This window comes from Anolis carolinensis, chromosome 2 (assembly GCF_035594765.1).
Source record: "Anolis carolinensis isolate JA03-04 chromosome 2, rAnoCar3.1.pri, whole genome shotgun sequence".
Lineage (NCBI taxonomy): Eukaryota > Metazoa > Chordata > Lepidosauria > Squamata > Dactyloidae > Anolis > Anolis carolinensis.
The window spans coordinates 227,637,449-227,661,168 of NC_085842.1; the positions used below are offsets into that span (position 1 = coordinate 227,637,449).

At 40.6% G+C, this 23,720-nt stretch overlaps 1 protein-coding gene and 1 long non-coding RNA gene across 2 annotated transcripts in view; one reads left to right on the forward strand and one right to left on the reverse strand.

Moving 5' to 3' along the window:
* The first annotated feature begins 374 nt into the window (after positions 1 to 374).
* The window catches only part of ugcg (UDP-glucose ceramide glucosyltransferase), a 45,757-nt gene continuing 22,411 nt past the window's right edge, over positions 375 to 23,720 (forward strand). Inside the window, exons 1-2 of the mRNA XM_003216590.4 lie at positions 375 to 902; positions 21,609 to 21,750. Of these exons, the coding sequence (XP_003216638.1) occupies positions 805 to 902; positions 21,609 to 21,750 (240 nt within the window). The 5' untranslated portion in view covers positions 375 to 804. The remainder of the gene's footprint in view (positions 903 to 21,608; positions 21,751 to 23,720) is intronic.
* Positions 6,575 to 14,716, reverse strand: LOC134296574 (uncharacterized). Its single transcript, XR_010003370.1, has 2 exons — positions 14,342 to 14,716; positions 6,575 to 6,763 (listed from the first exon to the last, which is right to left on the reverse strand). It is a non-coding gene; the product is annotated as an uncharacterized LOC134296574 (long non-coding RNA).

A 23,720-nucleotide genomic window follows, 5' to 3' on the forward strand; every position in this document is an offset into this window, starting at 1 on the left:
ATAATGTGGGATTTTATTCAGCTGTGAGGAAGTGGCCTCTGTTTCTCCTTCCTTTCTTCCTTCCTTCAAGTTATATTATTCCTTCTTGTCCCTCATCTTCTCTCCTTCCTCCTCCTCCCTCTTTCCTCAGGAGGGGCACGGGCGCCCCTATTTCCAACGGTTTCGGTGACGTCACCGCCCCCTTCTTTCTTTCCTGCCTGCCTCCCTCCACCCCCGCTCTTTCTCTCAGTGCTTCTGACAGAAACTCTAAGAGGAGGAGGAGGGGGGGGGAACAGGAGGGCGTCGATGACGTCACCAGCGCTGAGGGGACGAAGGAAAAAAAGGTAGGGGTGGGGAGGAGGAGGCGTGGCTTACGAGGGGAGCCGCCCCAAAGGGGGGCGTGGCTTGGGAGGCTTGTCAGCGCGAGGCGAGTCCGTTTGGCTCAGCAGTGAGGGAGGAGGAGGAGGAGTGAGAAGCCAGAGCAAGCGCGAGAGAGCGAGCAGCTGGAGTCAAGAGAAGGAGGCAGCAGAGGAGCCATAAAGAGAGAACAGAGAAGAAAGGCTTCAGACGACGAACGAAGGGGATTAAGAAAGGAAGGAAAGCAAGCAAGGAGGCGGCGGCGTGTGGCTTCTCTGTCTGCCTGTCTCTCTCTGTGTGAGGAGACGACGTGAGGGCAAAGCCGGCGAGTGGGCGGGGCCTCCCTTCGCGACCCCTCCCCTTTTAAAAAGGCAAAAGAAAAAAAAAAGCAGCCAATCAACCAACTAACCAACCCGAGGCGACTGTTCTGCTCTTTCTATTCCCTTTCCCTGCGGCGGCCCGGCGGGGATGGCGGTGCTGGATCTAGCCCTGGAGGGACTCGCCATCTTCGGGCTCTCGCTCTTCCTAGTCCTCTGGCTCATGCACTTCATGTCCATCATCTACACGTAAGTGGGGCCTTCTTCCTTTCTCCCCTTTCAAGGCTGGTTTCAAGGCAGAAGTATCTCCCCCTCCCATCCATTGGGGGCGGGGGAGGAAGAAGTGGTATCCCCACTCACGCCTCCTCTCCCCCTTTCCCCCCTTTTCTCCCTCCTTCTCCCTGCAAGGCCGGCTTCATTGGGCTGCATTGGCGGGCCTCTTCCAGCCCACGGTGACAATGATAAAGGCTGCTGTGAGTTTTCCGGGCTGTATGGACATGTTCCAGAAGCATTCCTTCCTGACGTTTCGCCCAGGTATCCTCAGAGGTAGTGAGGAGTGTTGGAAACTAGGCAAGTGGGGAAAGCCCAGGTTGGGAGAAAGCCCAGGTTAGGAGAAATAACTCTTCTCTGTTGGAGGAAAATGTGCATGTTGCAATTGACCACCTTCATTAGCATTGAATGGCCTTGCAGCTTGTGGGTTTCAGTGGCTTCATTTGATGAACCAACGTAGGCACAGCATATTATTATTTTAGAACACAGAAACACACACACACACACACAGAGAGAGAACGAGAACACAGAAATGCTGGGCCACTCTAACAACCCTCATGTCATACTACACAGAGAAGCCATTGAAATTCACAGGCATGTGGACAATTTCAGCAGAAAGGAGGAAACCATTAACATGAACAAAATCTGGCTGCCAGTATTAAAAAAACTCCAAAATCAGAACAGTAAATAATAATAAAAAAACAAACTCAGAAAACAGGAATTCCAGACAGGAAACAATCAGGCCCAGCTAACATGTCCCAACAAAGGTTTCCCCTAGGCAGGAACCAGCCAGGCTTTGAAGCTACAATGCTATTCAGTGCTAATCAAGGTGGCCAGTTGCAATATTCACACTTGCTTCCAACAGACAATTGTTCTTTCTCCCACCCTGGACATAGTTTTCCAACAGACCTCACAACCTCTGAGGATGCCTGCCATAGATGCGTGTGAAACATCAGGAAAGAACACTTCTGGAACATGGCAATATAGCCCTGAAAACTCACAGCACCCCAGTCATTCTGGCTATGAAAGACTTCGACAATACAATGATAAAGGTATCAGCAACGCCCCCTCCCCTCCCAAAAAAGCTCCCTGGTGCTTGGATCTTTAAGAGTTGCAAGAGACTACCATGGCCACCCCAGACCAACCCATGCAGGAACACACAATCAAAGCACTCCCAACAAATAGCCACCCACTCCTCCACTATCTAACATCTCTGACCATCAGGATGTTCTACCCAATGTTTTTAGCTGAAATCTCTTCTCATTTGAATCCAGTGCTGCTTTGTGCTCTATTCTCCAGAGGAGCTTTTGCCCTCTCCTCAATGAGGGCATCCTTTCAAAGGTCTTGCAGGCACAGTCCCCACATTAGGTTGCTGTGAATTTTCCGGGCTGTATGGCCATGTTCCAGAAGCATTCTCTCTTGACGTTTCACCCACATCTATGGCAGGCATCCTCAGAGGTTGTGAGGTCTGTTGGAAAACTATGCAAGTGGGATTTGTATATCTGTGGAAGGTCCAGGTTGGGAGAAAGAACTCTTGTCTACTTGAGGCAAGTGTGAATGTTGCAATTGACCACCTTGATTAGCATTGAGTGGCTTTGCATTCCCCACATTATTTACCCCAGGCCTTCCCATGGAGTGGTGTGAGCTGGATGGACATCTGTCAGGAGCATTTTGACTTCTTTAACCTGCCTAGCTAAATGAGGTTTGGCTGAATGGTTCTTGTGGGTTTTTCTAGCTCTATGATTCTATAACCACTGGACTCTGGAGACCCGGTTTGAATCCCTCCTTAGCCACTTGAATGACCTTGAACAAGTCACACTTTCTTAGCCTCTCAAAAAAGACCCTTTCTTGAAAGACTTGGTAGTAGAAGCTGGGGGCACATCGTCGCGATGGCATGAGAGTCAGTGTGATGTAGTGTTTTGAATGTTGGACTCAAGATTGGGGTTTCAATCCCTGCGTGGCCATAGAAACCTCCCAGATGATTTGTGGTTGAGTCACATTCTCTCAGCCTCAGAGGACAGCCATGTCAAAGCTTTCTCTTGCCAAGAAATCCCTGAAATAGATAGGTTTCCCCATACATTGCCAGTGACTTGGAAGGCAGATAACAGCAAACAAGTGAATTGTTGGTTCTCAGGGAGGTTTGCATACAATCGCCGAGCTTTCCCTTTCTTGTACACACACAATATACATGCACCTGTTCCCATGCATAGTGTGTCCAAGAGCTCCCTCTCCCTTGTGTTTCATGCAGTATCTGTTCAGGGTGGCCCAGAAGTGTTTTTTAAAAAAGAAATCTCTATCCTGGCAAGTTCTGTAAAACGCTGAACAGTGAAAATACTAATGTCTTCCAATATTGCAGTGGACTGAATATTTGTGAATCCCTTCCTTTAGGACTGTAGATCTAGATATACTGCATGAATTCCTGTCTAAGGAACAGTGGTGGTATTTATGTGCCTAGGCATCGTGAAACCTAACATATATTTATGGTATGGATTATGTATGATTAATCAGTGGATTGTGTTGCAAAATCATGTTGACTCTTTCACACACCTGTATTATTTGTATGCTTTGAGTTGATGGCTCTCTTTGAGATATATAACAAGTAGTTTCAGGTCTGCCCTGGTCATAATGTGGTTATATATGCACAATAATGCATTATTTTCTTTCTTTTTGTTACAATATTTTCTTGCATTTTTATTTGCTATGGAGATTAGCATAATATACATGATCACATTCCTCCATATCTTTGCAGGAAATATTGTAGTTTGTGGAATTTTCTAAATGTGGTGTCACTGTTGCAGCAGAGTATGTTCCTCACTTTTAATACAACAACAGTATTTTAAATGAGTTGATTGGTCTGTTGTTGTTGGTATGTTGTTGTTGATTGGTCTGTTATTATCCACCTCTCCACAAGGCTCAAGGTGCAGTACAACATCTTAAAATACGTAAGATAAAAACAGGACAATTAAGTCACATATATTAAAAGGTACACATGAGATTGAAACACATTAAAATCATTCTTACTAATAAAATGTATGTTTAAATCCATAGGTTTATAGGTGTAGCATAGATGATTTTAAAGATTTCTAGGAACATAGACATACATTGGCCTGCTGTTCCTCTTTCAGCATCTAAAAGCATGAAGTAGAAGAGAGCATTACATAGATTCATCTCTCTGGTTTTGTTAGTGATAAGATTTGTAAACATAGCTGCATTGCTATGGAATGATTACTGAAATTTTCTTAACTAAAGAACTATGTTATGGAAAGAGAAGTCTGCTGGCAATTTTTTAGGTAACATAATATACATTTTTCCACACACCCAGCATAAATGGTAATTAATGAATTATAGTGTGTTTGCACTGGTGTATTTATGTACTGCTTGAAGAAGGAAGGGGTATGGGGGGGGGCAGAGGAAAAAGAGAGAATACTTTGTCATTAATTTTGACACTCCCCTTTTAAAATTAAACTCCCCATTTGTTATGCCTTTCACTGTGTACTCCACGTGGCTTTATGGGTAACACAAAAAGTTTGGGCAGGGAACAGTGTTCTTTTTGTTATGTACATTTTGTGGTGTTGCACTTAAATTGTTTTTTCTGGTGTTTTGGCTGTACATATGTATGTATTTAATAAGGTGGTGTGTTTTTTAAACCCTAATATCAAAAAGTCATTAATTGTCCAGAATGCTGCACTTTTATTGTATAAGCTAGTTTATTTTACTGTGGCTCTTAACTCTATTACAATACCTTGTTTTTCTAGTGCCTTTCAGGACATAAGGACACCACACCTTTCTGTGTTATCTCACCTGTGGAGTAAAAGTCCAATTGAGCATTTTTTGCACACTGGACAGTAGAGATTAGCTGCATAATCATAACAGGATTTTATTAAATAGGTATGCCAGTCACTAATTTTTTAAAGTAACTATAAAAGGGAGAAACCTTTGTTCTGTTTTCATTTTTGTTGCATAGCAAGAAAAGTAGCTCTCAAGCACTGTATCATGCAGTATGAGCCTGAGGCCTTGTTCTATGTATAAAAAAGTGGCTAAGAATAGCCATGCCATCTATTGTGCTCGTTGTTGTGTTTGTTCCTCTTGCATTACAGTTGCAAGGGTGAAATTTCATAGAACACTATATCTGCAGTAGCTTAGCACACAAAAAGTTGGTCTGTGGGGACAGGTAGATGAAGCAGTTTATACAGTTCAGAAAAATAAGGATATGAATGGGGAAGAGTGTATGTGTGCATGTATGTGTGTAAGCAAGTACTCTTTCTGCCTGAGTATCCACACTACCTATAAATGATGTGCTTTCAGTAAATGTTAATACAGTAGAGTCTCACTTATCCAACATAAACGGGCCGGCAGAATGTTGGATAAGCGAATATGTTGGATAATAAGGAGGGATTAAGGAAAAGCATATTAAACATCAAATTAGGTTATGATTTTACAAATTAAGCACCAAAACATCATGTTATACAACAAATTTGACAGAAAAAGTAGTTCAATACACAGTAATGCTATGTAGTAATTACTGTATTTACGAATTTAGCACTAAAATATCACGATGTATTGAAAACATTGACTATAAAAATGCGTTGGATAAGCGAGTGTTGGATAAGCGAGACTCTACTGTATTAAGATACTGCCAGTGACTTCGCTATGAAATTAAAAAGCTAAGCCCAGCAACTCCTGCTATGTTTTTCTTTAGTCCTGGAGGAAGAAACATGATTACAGTGTTTCAGGACATAGTAATAATTCTTACAGCCATGTTCTGCATAGCAGAAACTGTATCTAATAGTAACTTAAATAGCTTTATGATAATTTGTAACGTGGCACACTGTGGTTAGAAAGTATAGTAGACCTTTCCCTTAATGGCCTAAAAGCTTTTTACTATAAAATGGGTAAGATTGTTGTCTTCACATAGGACAGTAAAAAAGTATGCAGTAAGTGTAGAATGAAGAAGCTGGTTTCTTGCTCTGAAAACATATTTATACCTTACTACAGAACAAATAGAATAGAAATCTGTAATTTATGATTCTTCAAAGATTTTCTCAATTATATAATTGATCACTTTACATTCATAATGTGTCATCACTTTGGAGTTCTGTTAATTTAGAGGTAGACAAATTGGGCTTTCCTAATGTTGAACTGGAAATCCCATCAAGCCTAGGCAGCATAGTCATGAGTGTATTGTATTATTTACATTTGCCATCCAAAAACATCTGAAGGGGTAAGGTGCTCATTCATTCATAATTTGATAGTATCAAAAGGAATGCATAGATTATAGTAATAGAAATAGAGCATCTTTGTAAATGAAATAACAGGGACTATATGCTTTCAATTCAGACAAATGAGGATGAATTTGTCCCATTTCAAGATATCGCCAATATCTTAAATATTTGAAAGTTGCAGAACAATATGTATTGGTTAAAAAGAGTTTGTTATGCAGAATTCTTTTTTGTATTCATCACACGTGGTCTTATAAACATGTTTAACCATCATTCTGTGGGAAACTAAACAAGAAATAATATACAGCTGTTATTTCTCCGTACATCCCTAAAGACAGGCACCATGTCTATTCTCCCCACTTGCCATCAGGCAGGTGAACAATGATGCTAGAGATGCTTATCTATTGAAATATGCCAGTACATATTGGGATATAAATGAAATAACTGTGGATCAGACCCCATTTATTTTATTTCATTTAGCATTCTGCATCTTTTAAAATAAAAAGCAGTTGCCATAGGTTACAGTCTGGACCAGAATACTGTTGGGCAGAGAGGAGGAGACTTCCTTAATCCTTTTCCTTCAGGCTGTTTTTCTGTTCAGAATTTCCCTGAGCGGGTTCTCTGCAGTAGGAGAGAGATAGAAATCTCTGTGTCATTTCTCTTGTGGGAGGAAAAGCTGCTTAGGAAGGTCTGGTTGCAACCAAAATTGCCTTGTGGAAGAACCCCATCCTTTAGAGGTACATTGTTCAAAACTAATTTTTTTAAAAAAAGTAAGGGGTATTTAATGGATAATGTTTTTAGTTTTCCTTATGAGTGGCTCTTCTAACATTATAGTATAGCTGCTCGTCTCTTTAACTTTGTGGGGGCAACTAATGACAAAAGAGTGGATGACTGAAAGAAACATGAACAACAATAACACTTTAGATAGTTTGTTAGAAAGACCAGTAATACCAAAAGGCACTCTATGCATATGAATTTCCAGAACTGGGATTGCTAGCATTTAGGAAGGAGTTAAAAGATGTAAAGCTGTATCCTGGTTCTGTTGACATGTCATGGAGCTGCAGGGATTGCAGCTTGTTGTCCACAAACACTGGCAGGGTCAGCAGCTTAACAAATCACAAACATTCATTCCATGGTTTGCTGTGTTACCTGGATAGAAAACTTGGTCTTTCTGTTTTGATTCCTGGAGATTCTTGGCTTATTCTATATTGGTAATTCTTTTGTAAAACATTTGTTGCACATTGAAATAAGCATTTCATCAAAAATGAAGCTTTGTATATGTCTTTGATTATGATAAATTAAAGGATTTAATACATAAATCAGATTCTTTAGTTTGTCTGCCACAGTTAAAGATATCTAGAAGCAGAACTTCTACCTACGTGATCTTGGATTCCTTCACCTAGACTATACAGGGTGTTTGAAAAAGAACTCCCTATTCACAATTTAAATTAAATGGTGAATAGGGAGTTCTTTTTCAAACACCCTCTATTTCAGATTCTGTGAATCTGATACTTCATTGTAACTGCTGGTCTTGGAAGACAATAATATATTGCATGGTGTGGTTTTTGGACAACATGTCTACTTTTGTATTAGTTATTCATCTCTGATCTTTGATAAAACTTATATGTATAATAATAACCTTCTGTACTCTATTCTAGTCTTTGTCCTCTATTCACTTTCAGTTCTTCTTGAACTATGTTTGATACACTTGAATTTGAGTCAGTGTGATTGTAGTGGTTTGAGTGTTGGACTATGACTAGAGACCAGGGTTCAAATTCTCACTCAGCCCTGGAAACCCATTAGTGACCTCTCATACTAGTGACCAAACATACTTCCTGTATGTTTCTCTGATGGTAGAGGTAGATCTTGGGCACTTGTTCTCCACAATACTGTTATGCTCTGATTGTATTGTTTCCTTTTTCTGGCTTCTTGTGCTTCAGTGGAAGAAGCTAGTTCTTTTTAGACTTTCCTGTAAAGTATGTGTGTCATTAGGGATAAGATTTTATTCTGTCATTGTTCTGCGAATTCAGTGGAAAAATCAGTAGCAAATATATGGTGAATAAGAGAATATTTGAGAAGGTCCAGAAAATGGATACAGGATTGGTGAGAAATTCCCCTGTGATTATTTGCATCACTGTTCCTTTTCTGTACAACTAGCAACATACTGGTCTCTTGTGCCATAGTCACTCATCCTATTATAGACATCAGCTAGTCATTTGCCAGAATGTTTAAACCAATCTTGGGCAATTCTGTCTGGTTTAGAGCAGATTTGATGGTGCAATTTTGTCCTAAGAATGTAAAGAAGATGTTGATGGATCAGACTAAAAGCCCATATAGTCCAGCATTCTGTTTAAACAGTGACTGCAATAAATCCTGGACCTTCTTTAGTATTTCAAACATCTCATAGGCCTGTTTGTGTATATGACCCCTGAAAGCAGATCGGAATATTTCAGTTTCCCTTGGAGCTATGATACTGAAGGAATGATTTTAGCATTTTGGCTCTGTAGGATTAAGAGCAACTTCGGGTTTTTTTAAGACGTAGCAGTGCAAATGTGCCAACTGCCTTCTGCCTACTACTGATAAAGATGTCCTATTGCTACTTTAAAATTTTGTAGAGGAAGAGGTAGTATTTGTGTGTATATTTATAATGGTTTTTGAGTATAAAAGTCAAATATCAGATCATGAATCTTGTATACTTCCTGTTTATTAGTGCCTAGCTTCTAATACTTGTGTATTTGATCTTTCTTTCCACTTTGATGTATTGCCTGATTTCTATACAGTTTTATTCAGTTTTTTTGTAATATTTCTGGGATTGTAGTCTTCTTTTATTAAAAAAGGAGAAGCTTAAATCTTTTCTTTAAAACTTTAATGACAATTATGAAATATTCTCTGTAAATGTAGTTAATGTTTTACAAAGTATTTTCTGAAACTGTTTCCTTTATTAGTTTATTGGTGATTATATTTGAACCCTAGATTCTGATCTCTGACCACCTGTATTTTACATCTACTACTGCCCTCTTCATACAGTTTTTAAAACTAGTTACATCTTTTAAAAGGAACTGACTCATATCTTCATTTTTAAAGCTTTGTACAAGAATTTTAATCTAGGTCTAATGCAGTGGTTCCCAAACTTATTTGGCCTACCGTACTGCCCCCTTTCCAGAAAAAAATATTACTCAGTGCCCTGGAAATTAATTTTTAATTTTTTTTAATAGCAGTTAAACAGAAAGATATATGTACCTATGGCCATCACCTCTCCCTTGGATTGCTACAGCACCCTCCAGGGGGTGGTAGCGCCCACTTTGGGAATCACTTTGGGAGTCTAATGAGTTGCTCTTGCATTCTAAACCAGTCTTTTTCTCTCAGGCAGAAACTGGGTTAGTTTGGTATATCTTGTTCTTTGTAAAAAAAACAAATTATTGACTGCTAATAATCTCTTCATTTTTATCCAAGTGTTTGTAATATCTTTTAAAGCATTAAAGAAAAACTAGTCCCTCTGTAGCTTCTAGGTTCCATTTTATTTCCATTTTTCTTTTTCATCATCATATCTTTTAATGCCTCATATTAGTGATTCCAATAGAATTGAATCCAGCTTTTCCTAATATGTGAGGTTTGCCATCCTTTTATATTAATTTTAAATTCTTGTTGCCCCTTTCTTTTGGTGAAGCTGGATTATAGGCCAGTGTTCTCCACTCTTTTCAGTGTCCCTTCTCTACCTTTGATCAACAGGATGGAGATAAATTGATAATTTTTGAACAGGTTTGACCACCCGCCTGGAAATCTCCAATTCAATGTGTGTCCCATCCTACCTTTGGTTTTGGTTTTACCTCATTAGTGAAACTCAGTTTTGAAGCAGTATTCTTGTGCTGCAGTTTCTCAGTCCTTTCACATTCTGCAAGAGTTTCCTCCACCACAATCTTTAAAACAATTCCCTTGCTAATTCCATTTCTTGATACTTTATTTTATTCAAATAGGTATAATTTGTAGTGTATTTCTAGTGTGGAATTATTTATTAAATAATAATATTTCCAATTTGTTTAGTGTTCAAAACGTTCCACAGCACTATCCTAATCAATCCTTACTACATTGTTAAATCTTTTCTTCTCCTTCTTAATGAAATATAGGTCCAGGGAAGGGTGAATTTTAAGAACCAATGGTGAATGAGTGATGGTACAAAGTACCCTGTGCTTTATGAAATCTAGTCATTTTTTAGGTTTGTCCTTCACCCATTCAGGATTGTGTTCATGAGGGACAAACAAAATCTGATCTTTGTTGTCTGATGATGCAGATTGGAAACCATACTGTGGAGGAAGGTGTCTGTAACCTCTTCACCCAGAATTGTTATACATTTCAGAACCCATGGTAAGATCTTTTTGCACGTGAAGTTCTGCTGTCTATGAAGCAGGTTTATTGTTCTCAATTTATTATTCCAGGAAAAGCATAGGACTTTTCATACATTCCCTCCAATTTGGATTAGTGGAAATACTTTCTACATTACCTAGTCACTGTGCCATTTCCTTCCTGAATTTCCACCACATTCGTGTCCATACTGTTTTTCATTCAGGCCCTCTGCCATATTAGAAAACCTTGGGTATAAACTAAACGTTTAAAAATGTATGCCAGAAATGTGTGCTTGTATTATTTCCCCACAATAATACTCCATAATCCCCCCATCTAATATGCACAAAGAACCCTATTTCTGGAAGAGATTAGGATATTACCTCATTAAGAGCACTGCTTTGTATACTTTTATCGTCACTTGTGTCAGAGTATGATTGTCTTCTAAGGGTAGAGCCTTGGCGGTGGGTCCGTAAGTGACTGTAGAGACCTATTCTGGATGTGCATGGTCTTTTGCAGTGAGGATATTGATTTCCATATAGAAGGCAGTCCCGACAAGGATTTTCTTTATGCGTCTTCCTCTTGGTACATTTCTCCCTTTCATCCTCTATTTGTGCCTCTTCAAAATTCACAGTTGGTAGCAGCAGACCTCCATCTGGGATGCTCAAATTCTCTGGGTTTATTCCACATTTTTTAGGTTAGCTTTAAGCCCATCTTTAAATCTCTTTTGATGTCCACCAACTTTCCATTCTTGAGCTGAGAGTAAAGTAACTGTTTTTGGGAGGCGATCAGGCATTTGAACAATGAGACCAGTCCATCATAGTTGATAGCAGAGAATCATTACTTCAATGCGGATGGTCTTTGCTTCTTCCAGAACACTTACATTTGTCCGCTTGTCTTTGCAAGAGATTTGTAGGATTTTTCAGAGACTACATTGATGGAATCATTCCAGAAGTTGAGAGTGATGTTTGTAAATGGTCCATGTCTTGTAGGCGTACAACAGGTTTGGAAGCTTTATAAACAAGCATAATAGTATCTCTTGTGAATGTTCAGTCCTTGAACATATATTTTAGATACTTTGTAAATCATTTTTAATCTATAGTCTTAAAAACCTGGATTGTCCTATCCACAAATCAGTACTAGAAATAGATAATAATGCTTTTGGCTTGATGAGCTCTGTGCTCCCTGACATTTTGTCTGCTTGTGGAATGGAGTGGCAAAGGCTAGTCGGCTGCCCCATCTACCTCTTACTATCCACCTCTTTTCCTGGGGCAAAGTGCATCTCCAGAATTAGGTACTGACAACTATTCCACTCAGGTTTGGGCCAGAAAGAGATGATAAGAGCCACAGAGAGGAGGCTCTGCCTCTTGCCACTGCTTTGTGCTGGGTTCCTAACAGAGAAGATGCCTTCCTTTATCTTTTCTTCCTTGTTTTCTGTGCTCATTCTCAGTCCTCATTTATATTCCTTTCCCTATCAGTATTTATATAGCAATGCAATTTGCACACACACATTAAACTGTAACCCCTCAAAGAAACAGGTCCTCTTCTCTTTAGCTATTTTAAGTATATTTCCCCAAAACATTTTTTTAAAGAGAACAGAAGATTTGTTTGCTACATGCTCTTCATTTTACCCTTGACCTAGCCACATGTCATGGCATATTCTGTAATTTGCAGCCCAAAACGTAGTCTCAACTTATCCACAAGATTGACTTATACACATGTCTGTACAATAAGACTTTAAAAAAGTGATTGAACAACCCTTGTCCATGTCCACACAGTTATTGACAATGGAAGATGTACCATATGTGTATATATATATGAGAAACCTAAAAGTGTGCTTTTGTAACAATTGTGATTTTTCAACTTATTTTGATTTTAGGAATTTATATAAATTTATATACAAATTTATATATAAATTTTACTGTCTTTTTAGAATGTGGGGTTAGAATAGCTGCAGTGTGGCACCTTCCGCTCTTTCAGCCAACATCCAGAGAGACAGATATAACCCCTCCCCCTTCCTGAAGTTGGGTCAGAAAGTGAACACATGGGCTATTTGGGAGGCATGCATACATATATTTCTGTTTTTAACTACCTTCCTTTGCTAGGGTGAAACAGTTACTCAAGGAGAAGGTGGAGGAATGATGGTAGCATTTGTTTGCTTGTGAAAACTAGCCTCTGGTTGAGTTTTCTTCCTTCAATCTCAAAAGGTTTTCAAAATACCTCTTTATAACTAGCTAAGAACAGTAAAAAAAACCCTCTTCTTCCCCATCTAAGGTAAAGAAAAGAGAAATTGAAAATAATAATTAACTGTACCTCTTAAGGGGTCAGACAAGAGGGAGGAGTGCAAAGTCACTGAAGAGGCATTGATAGCATGTAAAAGAGAGATGAAAGAGGAATCTGTTGAAGAAAAATTGAAAGAGAAAAACTGGAGGTTGCTACAAAGTGTGGTGCATTTTGCTGAAGGTTGAATAACATGGAGAAGAGAATAGCAGGCCCAGCCAGAAAGACTTATGAGTAAATATAAACCCTAGACAGAGAGGAGAGGAAGCTACCAAGGTATACAAATTTGCTCTTCTTTCCCACCAATTCTTTGCAGACTCATGGAAGTGAGGACCTTGTTCCTAATCATTTCCAATAGGGTTCTGACCCTTCCAAGTGAGAAATTGTGTAGCAGTACATCTTTGTTGTATTCAAAAAGGAGCTTGTCTAATGAGTCTGTGCAAACAAAGAAATTTCACCAGCTGATTCAGTGTACCCTTTCTGATCTGATTACTATGCCCCATGAAGACGCTCACTGTTTACCCCTAGTTAAGCCCTTTTTAGTTAGAGACATTGATATTTTATGTACTGTTTCTGGGGAGTCAGTCTAGACAGCCTCTTTGCATTTGAAGCCTCCATCGCCCTGCCCTTTAAGAATCCTCTTGGGCAGAGCCTCAGGCAAGGCACTTTTGATTCTTGGAAGAGTCAGCCTTTTCGTGACTGGAAGGTGAAGAGAGGAAGGCCAGAAGGTCTACAGAATCGCACGTCCAATCATAGCTGTATGAGCTGTATTCAAGTTCAGTCATAGTTAAATATTGAAAGCATCTTAGAGACACCGTACAAGAAAGAGACAATATAAAGGAATAAAGATTCAAGAGCCTCAGTTCAGCCAGAACTCTGTCTATCTCTCAAAGACTTTACCTCTCCTCATAAAGACTTTGTAGTGATACTCAGGAGGAGAGAAAGTTAATACATTCTAGTTTTGATTCAATTATATGGTCCAGTGATGGGCAACCTTTTGAGCCTGGTGTGTCAAAATTCACCAAAAAACCAAGCATAACTCAGGTGGTGTGTCACTTCGAGAAAAAACCCCATAATATTGCTATATTTATAGTTTAAATAACAAAAATGTATAATTGTAACTATATTTAATACAGTGTTCCCTCACTTATCGCGGGGGTTATGTTCCAGGCCCACCTGCGATAAGTGGAAATACGTGAAGTAGGGACACTATATTTATTTTAATAAATATAGCATCCCTCCCTCTTTTAATGTACAGTATTGCTCGAAGCCACTCCCTCCTGTCACATCAGGGAATATGATGGCCACTGCTAGTGCGGCAAAAGGGGCTCCACAGGCCGGGCCATTGCCTCAGTTCGGGGGGAGTGGCCAAAGCCCCGGATGAAGGAGCAGGAAAGTAGGGGGAGTGTTGTCCAGGCCGAGTGAGGGAAGGGAAGAGGAGCTGAGGAAAGGGAGTGAGAGCCACCACCGGCCTCTGCGGCTGGGCCGGGCACAAAGAGAAGTAGGGACACTATATTTATTTTAATAAATATAGCATCCCTTCCTTCCTTCCTCCCTCCCTACCTACTTCTTTTAATGTACCTGTGGCTCTGAGGAGTGTTTTTGTTCAGTCACATCAAGTGGTGCAGGCAGTGCAGGCCGTGAAGGGCGCCAGGTAAGCTTGGCCTGGGTTTGATCGGAGCACCCACTTGCCTGATGCCAGCCAGAGGTGGCTCCTTCATCCAAGTACGTCTTGCTCCAAATCCCTGGGGTGGCGGCGGGGATAGCGCCATGCGCAGGGATGCCATCCCAACTGGGTCCTTCAGGGATTCAGCCGGGGCTGGGGAGGAAAGAGGCCCGCTGCTAGGCTGGTGCAGGTCCTTGGAGCCATGCTCTCCCAGGCCCACCATAGCAAAGGAATGGATAAGAGGTGAAAGTTCTTGCAGGGAAGATCCACGTGGAAAGAGAAAAGAGGTCAGGGAGGGGTTGCCATGGTGACAGGGAGGCGAAGAGTGGGTGTGGCCAAGCCATGTGCCCGCTGCTCGGTGGGTACAGGCCCTTGGAGCCAGACCCTTCCAAGCCCACCACCGCAAATAGGGCCTGCACCGGCCGAGTGGCGGGCCTCTTTCCTCCCCCACCCCAGCTGGATCCCCGAGGGATCCAGTTGGGATGGCGTCCCTACGTGGCCAGTTCACCTTCTAAGTAGTTATGATAGCGTGGGGGCAGAACACTGATGCTACAGTTTGCTATGGGTAAAGGTAGATGTTTCCCTTCACATTAAGTCTAGTTGTGTCCAATTCTGGGGGTTGGTGTTCATCTCCATTTCTAAGCCGAAGAGCCGGCGTTGTCCGTAGGCACCTCCAAGGTCATGTGTCCGGCATGACTGCATGGAGCGCCATTACGGTTTGCTGTGGGTAATTAATGGAAACGTTTTGCAAAAATACCGTCTCATCAAGTTGTAAGAATCACTTCGGAAAGACAATCAAAGTCCTAAGGTCAAGGGACGAAGTCTTCATTTAATAACACAGTTTATTATTTGTAGTGCATCTGTGGTTCACTAGGAAACAAGCAATTTTAAATGCCAGTAGTAAAAAATTGCACTCTCCTTAACGGTGTTCCCTGCTTGTGGATTAGAGTTGAGGAAATAATCAAGCTAACCATATAAACCAATTCTCATGAACTTATTACATGTTTTACAGCTTTTGTACGTTTTGTGGTTTTCAGATCTTGGACATGTATTTTACCTCAGAGGACTGCACATTTTGGCCTAAGTTTTGCAAAGATGAGAACATGTGAAAAGGGGAGGGGTTGGGATTGGACAGCAACCTACTGGAATGCTTTAGGTGAAGATCCTCTATTGAGTGGGAGGTTGGACTATATGGCCCAAAGGGCCCCTTCCAACTTGCTGATTCTGTAACATCCAAATGCATGTTTAGTTGTGGGTTGCTGAGCTGTCATTACATTTCTGCTTTATCGTCTACCAGTTCTGTCACCCAGGCTTCTTCTTCCTCCCGTTTGTTTAATTGGTAGGAATAAATTAGAGCTGGGGAGGGGTAATGTGGATGATGACTTACAAGTAGCTGAGGGACTCCCCCTTTTGATCTAAAATTAGATCGTTATCAACTGTGCTCTTATAGGGCTGCCTCATCATGTCTAGATGAACTGAAACTATTAAGTGTTTAAGGCTCACGAGGGATATTCCGCCCTGGCTTCTTTCTCTGGAATTGAACTGGAACCTGTTCAGTCCTTTTAAAGAGCATGTCCATAGCCCTTCCAGCTCATTTTCTGTGTTCTCTAATCCTCCTGTTTCTTCAAAGAGGAGTAATTTCTATGGTAAAACATAATTGTAGTAACAGCCTGTGTAGTATGTCCAGACAAAGTGCTATTGGGACTTCTGCAGTTGAATTTAGCCTTTTCTCTTTATGGAGCCTAAATACCCTAAAAGCACTCGATCCCATTTGATCTTGGAAGCCAAGCAAGATAAGGCCTGGTTGATACTTGGATGGGAGATCACCAACAAATAACATAGGCTATATTTCAGAGAAAGAAACAGACAAAACTACCCCCTTTCCTAAGAAAAATCTGTGGAAAATTCAGGAGGTCACCATAAATTGACAGGTGGCTTAAAAGGCACATATATTTTACACATATACTTAGGTTATGTAGAGTCTTTTTTGTTTCCTGTTCATTCAAGGGGTAGGATTTATAATGAATGAATGACCTCTTTAAGGTTGTGCATTACCCATTTCGCTTCTTATATGTTGAAAGCTATCATTAGTGATCTTTTCAATTTTTACTTTTTTAATGACAAAATCACAGTTTCTTTGTGTTCTCATTTTTTAAAAAGATAGAAGAAACCAGTAATTAAAGCCTTTTCATTCAATAGAGACAAACTAACTCTAGGAAGTTTAAATATATTGTTCACACAGAACAGAGCCTGCAAACAAGAACTTTGAATTAGCATTACAAAGCACCTTTGCTGAATTGATCTATAATGAGCAGACATTACAAAAGAATCTTCCCTGTAGGGAAAGATCATTGCTGGATAATATAGCAGTTCATTAAGAGCAGTATAGTACCTTGTTTTTAATTCCACTTCTACTTTTATTATGGAAAAACAGTGCTTCAATTACACTGAAGGAAGAAGTAAGAGTGGAAATCCAGCTGAACATTGAAAGACAGAGAAGCAGTAGCTGGAGACACATAATTTATACCATTGAGAGCCAGTGTGGTGTAGTGGTTTGATTGTTGAACTGCGACTCTGCAGATTGGGTTTTTTATCCCTGTTTGCCATAGAAATCCTCTGAGTGACCTTGGGCAAGTCACACTATCTCAGGCTCATAGGAAGGGAAAGGCAATCCCTTCTGGATATATGAAGAATGATAGTTTCATTTTAGGGTTGCCAGAAGGCAGAAATTACTTTTGAGAACCAGGGTAGTGGAGTGGTTTAACATTGGACTATGACTTTGGATATTTTATTTGAATTGCCACCTGGCCACGGAAACTCACCAGGTGACTTTGGGTGTCTCCCACTCTCTCAGCTTCAAATGAAGGCAAATGAAGGCAAAGGCAAACACCTTCTGAACAAATTTTGCCTGTAAAACGCTATGATAGATTTACTTTAAGGATGCCCTAAATTGGAAACAATTTATACAAAGGTATACACCAGGGGTCCCCAAACTTTTTAAGCCGAGGGCCGGTCCACAATCCTTCAGACTGTTGAGGGGCCGGATTATCATTTGAAAAAAAAACCTCAGTTACCCTTGTTGTCTTATATGTGTTTTATTGTATCGAGAAATGAGAATTTTTGTTATAAGAAATGTATGGAGTTGCTCGGAAACCTCTCAACAAAAATTAATTATAAAAAAAGAAGAAAAAAATACAAACAAATTCTGATGCACACTGCACATGTCTTATTTGTAGTGCAAAAAACCAACAACAACAAGAACAATGAAAGAACAATACAATATTTAAAAATAAAAATAATTTTAACCAACATACATTTATCAGGATTTCAATGGGAAGGGTGCTTCTGCTTCTGGCCAATGGGATAGTCAAGTTAATTAGGGTTGTTGTTGTTGTTGTTGTTGTTGTTGTTGTTGTTGTGTGACTTCAAGTCATTTCAGACTTTAGGCGAGCCTAAGTCTAAAATGTATTATTTATTTATTTATTTATTGCATTTATTTACAACATTTGTATCACACCCTTCTCACCCCAAAGGGGACTCAGAGTGGCTTACAAATTATATGTACATACAATATATTATATTATTAGCATAGCACAATATTAGCTATATATTACTTTACTGAACTATACCACTATACTGTAATATTATTAGTAATATTATACGTAATATAGAATATTTAATTAATATTATTATATGGTATTATTATTAGTGTTATATTGTATTACATTATAATATTATTATCAATATTATATGTATATACAATATATTATATTATAAAACTGAGGGCGGGGGCCAGGTAAATGATCTCGGAGGGCCGCATCCGGCCCCCGGGCCTTAGTTTGGGGACCCCTGGTATACACAGTAACAATTCTGTAGATCCTGTGGAAACATTTTCATTTTGTACATATTTTTAGGAAAACCTAGTAGTGTATTTCCTTGAAAATTGTAACAGTCCTTGCTCCTTTATTTACCAAATTCGTAAACTGCAGTTGTTGAACAGAGACCGAAGTCAGACTTAAAAGAAATCTTCAATAGTTTAAATGCTTGAAAATGTCTGCAAGTTCTTTGCTCATTCTTAATATCAGTAAGGTTTCTCTTCATGTTTTAATCTATATATTTAAAAGAGTGCGCACTTTAGTAGATCTTTGCATCAAAGCATCTGCTGTCATTGAAGACATACTTGAGCTATGTTGAGTATGCTCAATGTCCGATGTACTTTATTCTGTTAAACACTTTTTGCTCTGATGTATTCTGTTAAACACTTGGTTCCTCACGTTTTCAAGGAACTGGTTCTGATTCAACATAGAATACTTTCCCCATGTATTTGAAGTTTTAAAAAATCACCTAGGCACACTTGTTCTCTGGATGTTTTGCTGTATGTAGACTTTTAAAAGAGACATTAATACATTATTCATGGGGAGAGGTCATGGATGAATAAGTAAACTAGTTTCAGCAGAATACACTTTATTTCTACTGGCTGTAGAAATAATTTTTGGCTACTAATCCCAGATAGAAACAATTTGACTCATGACAAATGTAATTTTTTTTTTCATTTTAGTACTTTTTTGTTTTAAAGATATAAAATTAACTTTTAAAAGAGTGTTAGTTTTCAAAAATGTTGCTGTGTTACATTCTCATCACAATTGAGCATTTTTCCACTTCCATTCACTTTAAATGCTCTGACTGTCTCCTGTAGAATTCTGGGGCTTGTAGTTTAGGGAGGCCTGGGGCTTCTTTGGATGAGCTGTTTAAAGACTCCTCCCTAATTTACAAATGGAGCCCCCAGATGGCATAGTGGACTAAGTGACTTGAAGGTTGGGTTGCTGACCTGAAAGCTGCCAGGTTCGAATCCCACCTGGGGAGAGTGTGGATGAGCTCCCTCTATTAGCTCCAGCTCCATGCGGGGACATGAGAGAAGCCTCCCACAAGGATGGTAAAAACATCAAAACATCTGGGCGTCCCCTGGGCAACGTCCTTGCAGACTGCCAATTCTCTCACTCCAGAAGCAACTCCGGTTGCTCCTGACACGGAAAAAAAAATTACAAATTCTGCAGTTTGTAGTTTAGGGAGGGGCCTTAAAACTGCTTATCCAGAGAAGCCTCAGAATTCTGCAGGAGACAGTCACAGCAGTGGATTGAAGTGGAAAAATGCTCATTTTTGATGATGCCTTTAGTCTCCAGCAGCATTAAAAGAATAAAAGATAGTGGAGGGCGAAAAAAGAAACATGGCAGAACCTTTAACTCGTTTTTCACATTAATCTTTGTGGGTGAAGAGATTCACTTAGTATTTATTTATTTATTTATTACAATATTTATATCCCGCCCTTCTCACCCAACAGGGGACTCAGGGCGGCTTACAATAAAACGCATATATAAAAATAATACAGTGCAATATAAATCAGTTAAAAATTATTATTAACTTACATCAGTATTCATAAAACACATTATAAAATACAGGTAGGCGTGTTCAGTTCAAAAAACTGGGTCTGTCGATTGAGTTCCAGCATACATGATAATAATTAACGCTGCCAATTATTATTCAAAAGCCTGGCCCCATAACCAAGTTTTAACCTTCCTACGGAAGGATAGGAGGGAGGGAGCCTTCCTGACTTCACTGAGGAGGGCGTTCCATAGGCGGGGAGCCACTACTGAAAAAGCCCTGTCTCTCGTCCCCGCCAGCCGCACCTGTGAGGCTGACGGGACCGTGAGCAGGGCCTCATCTGATGATCTTAAGCTTCGAGGTGGGTCATAGCAGGAGACATGTTCGGACAGATAAGCTGGGCCGGAACCGTTTAGAGCTTTATAGGCTAAAGCCATCACTTTGAATTGTGCTCGGTAGCTAATCGGCAGCCAGTGGAGCTGGCGTAACAGAGGAGTAGTACGCTCCCTGAACGCCACTCCAGTTATTAATCTGGCAGCCTCCCGTTGGACTAATTGAAGCTTCCGAACAGTCTTCAAAGGCAGCCCACGTAAAGTGCATTTCAGTACTCTAAACGGGATGTAACGAGAGCGTGGACCACCGTGGCCAAGTCCAGCTTCCCAAGGTACAGTCGCAGCTGGTGCACAAGTTTTAACTGTGCGAAGGCTCCCCTAGCCACCACTGAGACCTGGGGTTCCAGGCTCAACGATGAGTCTAGGATCACCCCCAGACTGCGCACCTGCGCCTTCAGGGGGAAAATAAATACATTACACAAAATCATTTTTTAAAATCAGCTTCTCCATGCAGTTTAGAAATATTGCCCAAAACGTGTTTGTATTATAGGAGCTTTACAGACTTATGTTTGTATACAGAGCCATGGACACTGCCAAACCCGTAGGTAGCATGCACACGCAGAATCTTCTGGTTATAGTATGATTTGTCCTGTAAATATAATTAACTGAAGATTTTTTTCTTCTAAAAAATATATTTCTTTAGAAATCTAAACTGACCAGCTGATCAGTTTGTTAAATGCCTGTTTCATTAGTACGACAAAATTGTATATAGAGAGTGTAACATTCCCTCAGAAACTTCTGAGGGCATGATTTGCCATATAGAGAATTAAAATGTATCTTGGCAGTTCTTGAGGTATTGGGGCCACCAGAATGTCTCCTAAAATTCAGAGGTTGACTCATATCTGACTTAAATATCATTGTTTTGTATCTAGTTTGGTTTTAACTAGTACCTCTGCAAAAAAGGAGAAAAATATGTACTTTTGCATTTGTGAGTAGTTTAAAATGTATGCCTCATGGAAAATCAGGGAAGAGTTCAAATTTACAAAACAGTTCCAGTGTTCCTGGGTCTCCCTGAATTATCGAAACTGGAAAGTAATAGTCACTAGTAGTCTCTCTAGTTCAGTGGTACCTGAGAAAAATAAACTTGGCATATGTCTGCATATCCTTTCTATTGCTTTGATTCCCCATTTCATCAGAGCAGTCAGATGGGAGTACAGAGTGAGAGTATCAAAGCTCTGTCTCACATCAGTGTTACATACTTTTGCATATTTGTGGGATGTGGGGTTTTCCTCATGTATCAGCTTTCTAAACCTCATTTGGATCAGACGGGATAGGCTGAAATGTCTAATATTCTCACCACTTTCCCTAGACATGATATAGCCATACAAGAAGTACATTAATAAGTAAAAAGTATCATACAGATGTTTAAGTGTCTAAAACAGCTTTTCTAAATGGCACTTCTCTTTTTCAGGCATCTACACCTTAACAAGAAAGCAACAGACAAGCAGCCATATAGCAAGCTTCCAGGTGTGTCACTTCTCAAGCCCTTAAAAGGTGTTGATCCAAACCTCATCAACAACTTGGAAACCTTCTTTGAGTTGGATTATCCAAAAGTATGTATCAAGATCTGTTTGGGTGTGTGTGTTAAAGGTTGGGCTTACAAAAACTATGCTTCTAAGGTTTGCTGTTGTAGAATATTGTGGTGAATGATATTTCAGACAGTGTATGTATAGTCTTTTCCCCAAGTTGTTGTGTGGTTAAAGTTAGTTATTGACCAAAAGCAGTAACATCCAAAATAGGTTTCAGCACTAATCTGAATGGAACTAAATGAATCAATGAATATCCATTATTTTTGTTCCGGCTGACAGTTGACTTTTGCATGCAGCATACTATGTTCATATTTGTGCTCCTGTGAGGAAAACTGTCTTCCCTAGATATTTTTTTAAATAGAGTTGTGTTGAATTATGATCAAACATCTAAAGCAGTGATTCCCAAAGGGGGCGCTACCATCCCCTCGTGAGCGCTACAGCAATCCAGGGGGGCGGTGATGGCACCTATTAGGTCATGGGGGCGGGGCCAGGGGAGAGGTGTGGCTTCTTCCCAAGAGCGCGAGACAGGGCTGAGCCTCTGTATACCTCCCCTGAGAGGCTTTTTAGGACTAAAGGGCAGGGTTGGGGAGGGGGTGAGGCCTCTTCCCAAGAGCATGAGACAGGGCTGAGCCTCTGTATACTTCCCCTGAGGCGCTTGTTAGAGCACGGGGGCGGGGTATAGAGGTTCAGCCCCATCAGGCACTTGGGAAGAAGCCCTGCCCTCTCCTCTAGCCCCACCCCCTGTGTCCTGGCAGGCACCGCAGGACAGGGATAGAAGCTCAGCCCTACCTCAGAGCTCGTAACTCCACCCATCCCAGTCCTGGCCGCCCATTTGTGGCCCCACCCACCTCCCCCTCCCAGCCCTGCATCTTGGACTAGGGGGGAGGCTCATCCCCGCCCTCTTGAGCAGGAGCCACACCCACCCCTCTAAGCCATGCCCCCCTTTCCAGGGGGGGCTGAGTAATATTTTTTCTGGAAAGGTAGGCCAAATAATTTTGGGAACCACTGATCTAAAGGAAGACGGGAGTAGAGAAAAAAATGCAGCCGGATTAATTGGTTTTTATTTTAGTACTAGCTTGGGTACCCAATGGTGCCTGGTTTATTTGAAAAGGGCATTGCTTGATCTTGGGTGTTTAGTAATATCCGTTTGGTCATATGTTATGCTATTTCTTGGGAAAAAACTGAGTTTTTCCTATTGTTTTTTATGGATGCTCCCATTAGAAAATGCATAAGGATGTGGGTGAATTACAATTCCCCAAAATCTTGGGTCAATTCTCCTCAATCTCCGCTAGTATTCACAGTTGGCGATCTTGGGTCTGTGTGCCAAATGTGGTCCAGATCAGTCTTCTGCTGGGTTCAGTGTTCTCTGAATACAGGTGAACTAAAGCTCCCTGATGCCATATCAATACCCCCCCTTGCTGTTGGGTGTGTTAGGTCTGAGTGCCAGGTTTGGTCCAGATCCATCATTGGTGGGGTTTAGAGGGCTCACGAAATACAGATGAATGATAACTCCCAGAGTTAAAGGTCAGTCACCCCAAAAGACACCAGTATTCGCAGTTGGCCATTTCGAATTTGTGTACCAAGTTTGGTCCGGATCCGTCATCAGATGGATTCAGTGTTCTCTGAACATGGGTGAACTATAACTCCTGGATGTCAAGTTCAATCACCCCAAACCCTACCAGTATGCAAAGTTGGCCATGTTGGGTCTGTGTGCCAAGATAGTTGCAGGTCCATCATTGGTAGGTCCAGAGTACTCTTAGATTGCAGGTGAACTATACATCCCAGCTGCTATAACTTCTATAAATCATGGTAAATTCTCCCCATCAGTTGCTGTGTACCATAGAAAATAATACGAAAGGGTTAAGAAAGAGGCAGTGAGTGGGGTCATGCAAATTCCACACCAATGGAGAGAAAAGGGAACACTGGGATATGGTGCCCGCTGTAACCTGCAATGTCAGTGGAGGGAGGACTTTGGTGGCTCCCCAGGACTATGG